Source organism: Tiliqua scincoides, chromosome 7 (genome assembly GCF_035046505.1).
Source record: "Tiliqua scincoides isolate rTilSci1 chromosome 7, rTilSci1.hap2, whole genome shotgun sequence".
NCBI classification, from domain to species: domain Eukaryota; kingdom Metazoa; phylum Chordata; class Lepidosauria; order Squamata; family Scincidae; genus Tiliqua; species Tiliqua scincoides.
This window is the reverse complement of record NC_089827.1, coordinates 31,657,173-31,670,210: the sequence shown is the minus strand read 5'-3', so window position 1 is coordinate 31,670,210 and position 13,038 is coordinate 31,657,173. Positions and strand designations below refer to the sequence as shown.

The 13,038-nt window shown below is 46.5% G+C and overlaps 1 protein-coding gene across 2 annotated transcripts in view; it reads right to left on the bottom strand.

Moving 5' to 3' along the window:
- The window catches only part of RBM17 (RNA binding motif protein 17), a 29,737-nt gene extending 17,151 nt beyond the window's left edge, over positions 1-12,586 (bottom strand). The window contains exons 1-3 of one of the 2 annotated variants that reach the window (XM_066633948.1): positions 12,391-12,586; positions 5,923-6,063; positions 2,482-2,598 (exon numbers count right to left, since the gene is read on the bottom strand). In XM_066633948.1, coding sequence (XP_066490045.1) covers positions 2,482-2,598; positions 5,923-6,045 — 240 coding nt within the window. In that variant the 5' untranslated portion in view covers positions 6,046-6,063; positions 12,391-12,586. The remainder of the gene's footprint in view (positions 1-2,481; positions 2,599-5,922; positions 6,064-12,390) is intronic. The other variant, XM_066633947.1, reaches the window with a different exon arrangement.
- Between the last annotated feature and the right edge of the window lie 452 nt (positions 12,587-13,038).

Here is a 13,038-nt window from a genome sequence, read left to right as displayed (position 1 = left end):
AATACAGCCAAACTGAGGGCCTATTCTTATCCCCCAGCTCCCAGGGGTTAGCAAGAAAAAAAAACTACCAGTAAGTGCATCGTGGCATGTTATATAACCTGGTTGTAGGTTCATGTGATTGTACTTTCATAGCTCCCCAAAAGATTTCTCTCACAATTCTACCAATGGAAAAGCCGCCCTACTCCTATCAAAACTGCAGCTGCACTAAGCACTGCTTCGTTCAACTTGTGTGATCTGCACTATGCTGCACACTTGATGACAAAGGGGTTTTGGAACTAGGGCTGCTGCGAGCCAACATACTGCAGCAAAACCATTTTCTCATCACTTGGTAGAGGTGCCAGAAGGGCTCACCCTGCCCCACAACAGTCTTGTTCACACTGGGACTCCTTCCTGTGTCCTTTAGGCAGAAAGGTGGGATACAAACCAATCTATCAATTTGTCCTGCTGCCCACATTACACCTATAACGGCCTAACTGTAATAGCTATCTCCTTCCAGGCTCCCTTCAAGATGCTGATTCTTGCATGTCATAAAAAGCCTGGGTGTAGAATTTCTTAGCAAGCAGCTCCTTTCATGTGAATCTTCCACCCATAATTAAGACCTCATTCAAGTCTTTCTTCTAGCTGCCACACCCTTGGAAGGCCCATTTGGAGCACTTAGAGCAGTGGTCTCCAAACCGGTAACCGCTGTATCCCAAAAAAGCCCACCTCGACCTGAGTGGTGCTTACTGTTCTGCCATGGCGCTGCATTTCTTTCAAGCTGATTTGGGCACAGAGATGCAGAACAGTAAGCACTGCTCACAGTGGAGGAGGGTTTTTTTCCAAACCCTGGATCCAGCCTGCAGAGCATGGTCCTTGAGCATAGTCCTCTCAGTAGCAGTACCAATGCTGTGGAACTTGCTCCCCTGAAGTAAAATCAGGAACTACCCTTACACACCTTTTAGGAACCTCCTTAAGACCACTTTTTGTAGGCAAGCAGTTGGGCCTCACCTTAATTTTATACCTTCAGGTGAAACATCCTCCATCATGGCTGTGTGCAAAGCTATTGTTTCTGTTGCCTTTGTTTTGATTGATTATCATGGGTTGACTGTTGTTTGCCACCTTGAGAATGTTTTTTAAATCAGTATGTTCATATTATAAGTAAATATACTGACAATTCAGAAGTAGCCATAGATATTAAATTAATACAGTGATCCCTTGATTTAATTCAGCCAACTTCTGAAAGAATCTATGGAGAGAGAAATTCAACTGACTTTGCATCACCAAGGGAGCTCTGTAGATTAGTTAAGTGATGGAAGGTGCAGAGGCCAGGCTTATCGACCCTTCCACGATTCCGACTGCTGTTCTCTTCCCTCCCTCAAGCAAGGTGCTCTAGGAATGGAGAATTCTTAAGGAAGTGAGTTGCACTTCCTAGAGTGCCCTGTTTGAGGGCGGAAAGAGAGTGGCTACACCAATTGAGATTTGGAAGGACACTCAGCCTGCCCCCCTCCCAAGCCCCCTCCCAACACCTACCTATCCTGGAAAGCTCTGATGGTGTTGCTTCTCCTCTCTCCACCAGGGTGTTCTTGGAATGAAGAAGTTCCTTCATTCCTAGAGCATCCTGAGGGGAGTGGAGCAGAGCAGCAATGCTAAAGGAGCTTACTAAGGCAGGGGTTTGATTGACCTATGGGGGGAGAGGATGCCCAGCTTTAATGGACACCCCCTCTCTCCATTAGCCAGTTAAATCCAGAGTTCACTGTATCACACCTATGACAGATATCTTTAGACAATGCTAAACATCAAGAGCAGCCACTTAGCCAATTTTGAAAGCAACATGGAAGACCTAATAACTAGGGCAAAGGGGTGCCTTCTTAGTGGGGATTCTCTTAAATATAGTAGACGGAGAGCAACTGTACCTTTTCATCTCAGCCAAGCACCTTTTCCAGTGACTGTTTGCTGATCTCTCCCATGTATAAATTTTTGTGAGTTTTTTTTGGAACAGAGAACTCTTTTTTTCAATTTATTTTGCTATGCAAATTGTTTTGTGAACTTTTTCCTTTGAGAAATGTTATGCAAACAACATAAACCTGGTGGCCCAATTAACTCAACCTGACCAGTTTTATCTCTCCCTGCTTTTCCATGCCCTACCATGTTTTACACACACACACACACACACACACACACACCTGACACCTCAACATTCCATGCCTTATGCTCAGTTTGCATCAGACTGGGGGAGGGTGCAGTTGTTCCCTTTACACACACACACACACACACACACACACAGAAGTATGTAAGTAGCAAAGTTTTATATACAAATTGATAAGCATTTAATCACCCGAGTTCAGTCTTAGTACACAAGAATAATCGCTGATCAAGAAAGTGCCTCAAACTGTCTCTCCCTGAAGCTACACTAATTGCTCTCTGCTTAAGAGTTCTCTATTATATACAGGTCCATTTTTCGGAGTCTGGCTTGCATGTACATTTGAATGGCATTAGTCTTACCTTCAGACCAGCTGCCACGTGGGGTGGAGTATCTACAATTTGTCGCTCATCAGAAGCACTGACTCGTTTCAGATCAATCACTGGAGCAAGCACCGTGCTTTGCTTTGTTCTCTGACTCTAAAGTAATCAAAATATTGAAATATTAGAAGCAACCACTTTATGAAAGCTCTATGATTACCCAGGATTTATTGAAAATTAAACAAATAATTGTTCTCAGTGATATTTTCACAGAAACATAGAGTTGGACCTAAAAGGTCATCTAGTTCAACCCTCTGCTTGCATTAGGAAATCCTCATACAGCACAATCCAACGGGTGCTTATTGAGCTTGAAGATCTCCAGTGAGGGAGAGTCCACCAGTTCCCTCAGCAATCTGTTCCACTGCCGAACCCTGATACCCAATCAGAATCTCTTCTCTTGCAATTTGTACCCATTGGATCTAGTTCTACTTTCAGAGGCAGTTGAGAACAAATTTATTCCTTCTTCCACATGACAGCCCTTCAGGTATTTGAAGAAAGTTATTATATCCCCTCTCAGTCTTCTCTTGTCCAGTCCGAACAAGTTCCCTCAACCTTTCTTTGTAGGGTTTATCTTCCAGCCCCTCTGATCATCCTCAACACTCTCCTCTGAACCCGCTTGTTTGGCTGCATCTTTCTTAAAGTGAGGTGCCCAGAATTGTACACAGGACTCCAGGTGAGGTCTGACCTATGCAAAGTAAAGTGGAACCACAATTTCCCGTGACTTGGAAGCTACAGTTCTGCTAATGCAGGCTAAAATGGCATTTGCCTCCTCTGCAGCCGCATCATACTGCTGACTCATGTTCATCTTGTGATCCACTGCAGCTCCAAGATCCCTCTCACATGTTGTGCTGCCAAGCCAAGTATCTCCCATTTTATACCTGTGTCTTTGGTTATTTTTGCCTAAATGCAGAACCTTACATTTGTGCCTGTTGAACATCATCTTATACATTTCAGGCCAGTATTCCATTTTGTCTAGGTCTTCCTGAAGGCTTCTACTGTCTTCTATTGGGTTTGCTACTCCTCCCAGCTTAGTGACATCTACAAATTTGATGAGGCCTTCTTGTATCCCTTCATCCAAGTCATTGATGAAGATGTTACAGAGAACTGGGCACAAGATGGAGCCCTGGGGCACCCCTCTCGAAATTGTCTTCCACATTGACATGAAGCCATTGACAAACACCCTTTGTGTACGGCTGTCCAACAAACTGCATATTCATCTAACAAATGAATCATCTAGCCCAAGTTTTCCCAATGTGTTGGAGATGCTCTGATTTCCTGCCTAAGGCAGGGGGTTGGATTAGATCAGGGGTCTCCAAACATTTTGGCCAGAGGGTTGCATCAAATATCTGGCACGGTGCTGAGAGTCGGGAAAAAATTTAAATATAAAATTTATATAAATAAATTAGATATGGAACTTAGATGAGTGAATAAATGAATGAATGGGCTCATTCATTCAAACGCTGGCCCTTAGAACACCCTCTAGATGCAAGCTGAGCACAGTTCTAGTCATGTTTGGCCAAGTGGGTCAGAGGCTTTCAGAGGACAAGAAGCTGGCTGCGGGCCAGACTGAGGCTGGCCGCAGGCCGCAGGCTGCATCTGGCCCCCAGGCCAGGGTTTGGAGACCCATGGATTAGATTATCTATTAGGCCCCTTCCAACTTTATGATTCTATGAATTGGAACAGTTATTAAAAATTGTTATTGAACCTGGATTTGCTAAAAAAAAAAACTTTCTTGTTAATTACAATTTTTAGGGCTGCTTTTTAAATTATGCTTTTGATAAAAACACTAGCCCCAAAAGCTCTTGCATGGAATATCTCTGGAAACCATATAAGTAGGTTTTAGCAGGACTGGGACTCTAGAACATCCCATCAGCCCTTTTAGTACTCAAAACTGACTTTCTAATACTGGAAGCAAAATGAAAGTGATGAAATGTTGCAAATTTGAACATTCAGCTCTTCCCTCAAGGTATCAGGGTTCTAATTTACATAATTCATTCAAAAGAATCTAGGGAATAAATGAATAAGTTACCAATTTCAGCTGTGGATACGGAAAAGCAAAATTTAAATCTTTCCAGTTTCCTGAAGGCAAAATATTTCAAGCTGTTTGAGGGCAGGCTCACGAAAATTACAGGGCTGACCACTCCTGGCTTCAACCAGTGATACAACTGCCACTCAAACTGCTGGATGAGCTACAGTGACTGTACATGGACAAGCTGCATGGCTTGTGTCGGCTCTGACAAGTAACCCTGATGCTGTGACAATGGAGATGTGGCACATGACAATGGGATTTCAGGGGCAGGGAGGTGGGGAGGATGTGGGGGAGGTATGGCACATGGTTCAGCTGGGTTTAAAAGCCAGTCACAAGCTAATGATGAGGCAGGAGAGTAGAGATAGGTGCTGGGGAGGAAGGCACTTGGCAGGAGGAGGCTAGGACATGAGGAACCCCAGTCATACCCAGGGACACCATGGAAGCTCCCACTGTGGAGAAGGGTCCTGGTGCTGCCTAACTCTTTTCCCACACATCCTCTGAAGCCTAAGTGCATGAGGTGACCACAGGACTCTCTCCCTCTTCCTCCTCCTATCCTCCCCACCCCCTTTAGGATGCTGTGCACCTGGTCTGCAGGGGGACCCCTACACAGGTTAATCATTTTCAGTATCAAGTATCAAGCTCCAATTCATGTTTTCAAATCCTTATTTCTGAAATCACGTCAGGAACCAACTAATACTATCTTGAAATTTAGAAGACCAACAGCGGAAGAATGAAGTACATCAACTGAAGCATAAGGTTTTGTCTTCCTTGCACTGGTACAGAAATCTTAGAAGCATCCTTGGAATCATGATACCTACATTTCTGTATTGCGGTGCATGTTGCTCTCACCCCTTTTAGTCTCACAATCACCCTGTGAGGTAGGCTAGGCTGAGAGACAGTAACTGAGCCAAAGTCATCCAGAAAGCTTTATGGCTGAACAAGCTCAGGTTTTCCATTCTAACTACTACACCACACTGGCTCTCAAAGGCACAATAATTAAGTAAACACTCCCTGAGCCTGAGCATTTTTCAGCAGTACTCCAAGATTTGTCTGTATTGGCTACGTGCCAAGGGCTATCCATAAATTATTTATTCCTATTTGAAATCATCTGTGAAAAGAATCATTTTCAAATACTGCCAACTTCACAGCCATAAGGAATATAGCTATAAGGAACATAAGGAGCATGACAGTGCCTTATGTTACATCAGACTAGTTCAGTACTGTTGACATTAACTGGCAGTGACTCACACACAAAATTTATTTGCTTTACCTGGAGTCTCAACCTGGGACCTTCTGCATGCAAAGGATGTGCTCTACCACTGAGCTACATCTCTACCACTGTTCCAGTCAACAGTAAATGCTGCATTTCTATCTTTTTTTTTTTTTAACTGTACCTTTGCTTGGGTGAGAGCTGCCTTCTTCACTTGTAACTGAGACTGTAGCAGTTTGAAGTTTTTGGACCAGCCTTCTGTTTTGGAATCACTAGTCTCCACTCCCAGGTCATCATAAAGTGACATTTTCTTATCCGTTCAGACCTAGAAGGCAATAAAGTACAGTAAAACTCCAATTGTCTGGCACTCTCCAGCATCAAAGTTGTCCAGGAACACTCTTGAATCAGGAGTCAACCTCACTGGCCCCTGCGCGCAGGCACAGCTGTGCCTGGTTCAACACTGGAGTTGCCAAGAGAGGCTATGGAAGCTGCTAGGGGACAAACAAGCAACTTGGCAGTAAATGTAAGTAGCAACAACATTTCTGTTCCAATGGGTTCAAGATCAGGATTAACTGAGGGTGGGATAGCACTTGCTGACCATCCAGCATATTTGGAAATTAGTACCATCCTATTCCTGAAGGTGCAGAAATATTGGGAGTTTTACTGTACTCTGAAATAAGAGGGAAAACACTCCATCATTCAAGTTTATCAATGTCACAGGCTACCGAGGTAGCCATGGCTTCACCCTATTTTCCCCATACTTACCATTACTTTGGGCATATACATACTTACGTTATTACTTTGGGAAAACAGCTGCTAGAGCAGTAAGTCAGCAATAGGCCTATTAAGTAACTGATGCACAGGGAGAATAAGAGGCTCCATAAAGATGCATCTGACAAAGGAGGGTTTAGTCCATGGAAGTTTACCTGACCATACACTTATTATTATTTTATTAATTAATAAAATAAATTAATTAATTTAGGTTACTTAGCAACCTTTTAAGGTATACAAAGACTACTGGTTAGTTTTACTACAACATACTAATGTCACCACCTGTATTGGAATTGCGGAAGATCTGGCAAGGAGGCAGGATGTGGTGTCAGCAGTGGCCCCTTTAAGGGTAAGGTCTGGGCATTCAGCAGAGTGTGTGCTGCACAGCTGCAGCCACTTGAAGGCTTTTTAGGCCCTCAGGCATAAAAGCACCTGATGAATGGAAAGTTTGGTGTGGGTAGCAGAAGGAGGAAAGACAAACTGGATTAATGGCTAATGGAACTGCTGATAGGTGAATGGACTTTGGAGACACTGAGATTGGTGTTTGGCTGCCATGCTCAAGACCTGCTGAGAACTAAAGTGCTGCTATAGCAGCAGGAGGGGCTGCTGGCAGGAGAGGGGAGGAAGGAGGATCTCTGCAGGTTAAACAGGCAAGCTACCCTGTTGGTGGGGTCCAGTAGTGCTGCAAGGCAGAACTAGGGTTATTTTTGGGGAAAGAAGGGGACCTAATTAGTTGAAAGTGGGCATAATTTTCTAGGCAGAGCTTGGCCTAGAAATCTGGCAAAACACCACTGCACTTGATTCTGTGTTTATAGCACTTTTAAATGCTGCAAGATACACACAAAAAGGCCACTAATGTCACACTGATGTGGAGTCAGCAGTGACGGGTACAAACTATAGTTTTTCTGGTTGCAGAAAGTTCCTTCTTTGCTGAAGTTTTCATCCATGAAAAAATGAGAGTTGCAATACAATTTGATATATGTCAACTCAGAAGCCCTCTTGTGTTCAATGGGGTTTACTCCCAAGTAGATATATCTAGGACTGCAGCCTAATGGTTCGAGTCAAAATCTGCACATTTAACAATACCACCACTCATTAAAATCAAGAAAACCTATATAAGATTAGCGTGGATGGGGCTGGAGCATAAAACCATTTGTAATTTGCTTTGAGTTTTCTGGAACAGTGGCATTAAATAGTTTAAATAATAAAGGATAGCTTAAATGGCACTGCATAAAAGTCAATTGCATAACAGAATCAAATGATAAATGTACATCTGATTTATTTCAATTTTATCCTGCCCTTCCTCCAAGCTCAGGGTGGTCTATTTTAACCTCACAGCAACTCTGTGAGATCAATCAGGGATACTCATTGGCCCAAGATTTCACTTGGTACAAATTGTGGTTGAACAGGGTTTTTGAATTTGGTCTAAGCCTAACTGACTGGTCTATATGTACTAGCTACTTTTCCAACTTATCTTAGTTCTGTTAAAGAACACAGCATAAACAGAGAAAAGAACAGCACCAATTTCAGACCAAAAAACAGATTGACAAACCTCCAAATGGTTAGAGAACAGCAATGCTATTTTAAAAGATATTACTTACCAGTATATCTTTATTGATTTAGTTTATTATGTAAACAACTTTGTGAACTACCCCTGCTGAAAAGTGACATATAAACGTAAGCACTGTATATACCCGCCTATAGGTCAAAAAAAATTATGCCTAAATGGAGGCTGAGATCCTGGGTTGACTTATACCCAGGTCAATGCAGAGAATGGAGCAGAGTCCTCTGGGAGCTTCTGGGAAGCCTATGGAGGCTCAGCAGCTGTCTGGTGAAGTGGGGAGGCATGGAAATGGGCTGAGAAGCAGGAAGCAGGTGGAGAAAAAGGAGAATTTTTACCTGTAATTATGGTATGCAGAGGCAGCCATTTTAGCCTCTTCTCCAGACAGGAAGAGAGGTGAAGGCGCTTCTGGGAACTGTAGTCTGTATGGGCTGCTGCTCTGGAATGCAGCACATACTCCCACAAAGCCTCCCCACAATTCCCAGAAGACCCTTTGTCTCCCTTCCAGTTTGGAGAAGAAGGGAAATGCCTCCTTTTCTTTTGCTGCTGCTCAGAACATTCCTGGCAAGTCATTTGCAAAGAATTTCACACACACACCCAAGTTTAGGGGTCTGGTTTTTAAAACCCCAGGATGGGATCCTCATTTCCATCTGAAACAAGGTCCCAGGTTGCAATGCACCAGTGCTTAAGAGTAACACCCATGGAAAGCAGTGGGTCTGCTTCTGAGTAAAGAGGGATGCAACTGTGCGCAGTTGCTTGTTTCCCTGCTGTGAATTGAACTGCACACTCCCAATTGCATGTTTTATGTTGCATGTTATATGCAGAGCCTCTGGCTTCACACACCAGGGTCCGAGGTTTCATAGAAAATTCCATGATTTGGGGCTCAAAACCTGCCCTCAACTTATCTGTGAGACTGACTTATAGGTGAGTGACTGCGGTGATATTAATGTTGATGTCAAGCATAACAAGAAATGGGAATGAATGTGAAAATAAATGCAGGAATTTATTTCTATTATAAATAAATGGGGGAATCCATTATAAACCGATGAAGCAGATTATCTGGATCCATTTCAGACTGGTTTCAGGCTGGGCTTTGGGACAGAAACAGCCTTGGTTGCCTTGATAGATGAACTATGCCAGGGACTGGACAGGGGGAGTATGTCCCTGTTGGTTCTGCTGGACCTAACAGCAGGTTTCAAAACCATCAAACATGGTGTCCTTCTGGGGGGATTAGCCAAGTTGGGAGTTGTAGGCACCGTTTTGCAGTGGTTCCACTTCTACTTGGCGGACAGGTCCCAAATGAAGGTGCTGGGGGATGCCTGCTTGGCACCCTGGTCCTTGAGGAGTGGGGTGCCACAAGGTACCATTCTGTCCCCCATGCTATTTAACATCTACATGAAACCACTGGGAGAGGTCATCCAGGGATTTGGAGTAGGGTGCCAATAGTATGCTGATGACATCCAGCTCAATCTCTCCTTTCCACCACATTCTGAGGTGGCTGCGGAGGCCCTCGAGTGATGCCTGGAGGCAGTTGGGAACTGGATGAGGGTTAACAAACTGAGGTTAAATTCAGACAAGACAGAGTTCAGAGGTCCAGAAATCCACAATGCAGATGCTAGAGTATCATCCTGTACTCAATGGGGTTGGACTCCTCTGAAGGAGCAGGTTTGCAGCTTGGGGGTTCGACAAAATTCACAGCTGCTCCGGGAGTCCCAGGTAGTGGCTATGGCCAGGGGAGCTTTTGTTTAGCTTCAGCTGGTTCGCCAGCTGTGGCTGACAGCCTGGCTGTACTTGGATTGTGCCATGGTGGACCTGGCCAGGGTGATCCATTCCACAGTGACATCAAGACTAGTCTTGGTTTGATGGTTTGAAAACTGGAAGATGGTTTGAAAACTGCAATTAGTGCAGAATCAACAGCCCACATGCTTGCTGGAGGGCAGAGGTCTGAATCTGTTGGGCCGCTGTTCCGAATGGCTGACCATTCATTTCCGTCCCAATTCAAGGTACTGGCTTTGACCCTTAAAGTCCTATAAGGCTTGGGGCCAGGATATCTGAGAGACTGCCTTATTCCATATAATCTGGCTCCTCCTCTCCAATCATCGGAGAGGGCCCTTTTATGGATGCTGCCACCTATGGAGTGACCAAAATTATCATTGGGCTGGGGTACCTCCCTTATGAGGAAAGGCTGCAGAGTTTGAGGTCTTCAGTCTAGAAAAGAGGCACCTGAACGGGTACATGATTGAGATATATGAGAAAATTATGCAGGGGATGGATAAAATGGATAAAGGGATGCCCTTTTCCCTGTCACACAACACCAGAACTAGGGGACATCCATTAAAACTGAGCGTGGGAAGAGTCAGAACAGACAAAAGGAAATATTTCTTTCCCCAGTGTGTAAGTAGTCTGTGGAATTCCTTGCCACAGGATGTGGTGATGGCATCTAGCCTGGATGCCTTTAAAAGGACAGATTTCGGGAGGAAATCTCCATCATAGGTTACAAGCCATGATGGGTATGTACAGTCTGAGATTAGGTGGTCACTCATCATGAGGGCCAGGTAGGAATTTTTTTCTGTCATCGGAATTGGCTGTGGATTGTATTTTTGTGTACCCCACACTGGCAAGGGGTAGATTTTATGCATTAAAAATTGGTCACTGTGGTGTCTTTGTTGGGGGGTGCAAGGGTAAACAGAATGCCAGATGCAGGGGTGTAACAGCAAGATGCTAGTATCTTGTGGTCTTGTGTGTTTCCTGAAGCATCTGGTGGGTCGCTGTGAGATACAGGCAGCTGCACTAGACGGCACCTGGGCCAGAGAAGCAGAGCTCTCTGTTCTGTTATGGGTGGGGTGGTGGCAAGGAGTAGGGCCTTCTCCACAGTGGCATCAACTTTCTAGAATTCCCTGCCTCTCAGTTTATGAAGAATTCCCTTTAGAGAATTCCCTGCCTGTCAGTTATTACTCTCTCCTTAGAGGCTTTCTGGCAGGGCTTAAGGACATTTCTTGTTATTATGGCCTTCTGAGGTTAATAATAATAATAATAATAATAATAATACAGGTATTTATATACCACCTTTCTTGGTCTTTATTCAAGACTTTATTCAAGGCGGTTTACATAGGCAGGCTATTTAAATCAATTTTTACAATTGAAAGAAGGTTCTATCTTTCAAGAACCACAACATTCAGATGTTTCTTTCTGATCTGGTTTCACATTCTGGCCTCCATCCGCTCAGAGCAGATGGAATCAGCTTGTCAGCTGCTTCAAGGTCACATGGTGCCAGTGGCCTCGAACTGGCGACCTTGTGGATGTTATCTTCAGGCAAATGGAGGCTCTACCCTCTAGACCAGACCTCCTGCCCAGGTTCTGGCTTTTAAAACATTTTCTAAGCATTAGTTTTCACTGGTTCTTCTGCTCTTTGCTCCTGGCTTCTAATTAGGTTTTTTTAAAATAACATTTTAAGGGACTGTTAATATTTATATTTTTATATTGTAGTTTATGCTTTTATTGACCTTTTGTGATTTTGTTGAATGCCCTCTTGGGAGATAAAGTGGGATATAAACTTGTAAATAAATTTCATAACTCTTTCTGCAAAAAGAGGGGCTAAACAAATTCATGGAGAGGAGAGGTCCCTCGCTGGTCATGAGACACTATAGCTACATGGAACCCCCAGATTCAGAGGCAGCACACCTCTCCGAACATTAATTGCTGGGGAATGAACTGCAGGGGAGGGTTAAAAACACTGTAAGCCAGGGACAAGGTGGGTGGGGAGGTAGGTGGGGCAGAGCCTCCCCACTGCAGTCCTTCAGAGGCGCCCAAGCACCCACAGCCCACACGCTCCGCAGGGTCTCGGTCCGGGATCGCGCTCAGCACCTGGGTTGTGGGTGCCTGGGTGTCTTTCACGGTGGTGGCGCTTTCCGAAGGTCTGCGGTGGGGAGGCTCTGCCTCACCTGATCCCCCCCCCCTCACGGCCCTGCTGTAAGCTGCGCCGAGTGGCTCGCTGAAATAAGGACGAGCAACAACGCTGCCTTCAAGCGTGTCCCAGAGCGCCTGCCTGCCGCAGGGGGTCAGACGGGTCCGCTCAGCTCCCCAGCCCCTCACCCACTAGCCGAGCGCTCGGACCTCTGGCGGCCACGACCCAGTCCCAGGCAAGGGGGGCGTCGGCAGGCACTCCACACATGCTCAGAAACACTCTCCACAGCTGCCGGCTACCAGAGCGATCTCGTCCCCGCAGCGCCGCCGCCGCCGCCCCCCCTTCAAGCAACTCGAGCCACCTCGCCGCGGTCCCCTCGCCGCCTCTCCCTCCCCATGCGGCGAAGGCGTGCTCACCCTCCGAACAGGCCTCAAGCCGAGGCCCCGCGTGGCCTTCTCTGCGGCGGAGGCACACTCCGCGTCACGCGCAGCACATCCAACGGCCCGCTCCTGCGAGCACCCGCAAAGGCCGCCAGCCTCCCTCGGATGCTCCTGCGCCCCGAACCGGCGGCTGCGCAAACTCCGTAACGGCCCTGCGAGGAGGGGCGGAGCGTCTGGTGCGGAAGGAGAGGCCGGGGCTGCTGCGCCGCCTGCGTGGGGAGGCCTCCAGGCGCCGTCTCGCCTCCTCTCCGCTGGGCGGTTCTGCGCCGCCGTTGACGGATGTTCTGGAGGAGGCGGCCGACGGGCCGTCTGCTGCTGTGCGTGACGCTGCCTCAGCGCAGGGCCCGGGCGCGACCCCCGGGAGGCTGAGGGCGCTTCGCCGCCTGCTAGGGACAAGCGGGCGAGGCGGCGGCGCGACTCTTGGGGCGCAGCACGGAGGGTCTGTAAGGCAGTCGCTCCAGGTCTCCCCTGGACGAGGCCCCTCGGGAGCCTCCACAGAAGGGGCGAGGCTGCCACCGCCTCCTCCTCCAGGGAGAACTGCAGCGGGGGCGCATCCAGAGTTTGTGCTGGGGGCACGACCACTCGCTCAGTTCCCGAGCCGGGTCGGCCTGAGCTCCTGCCTGG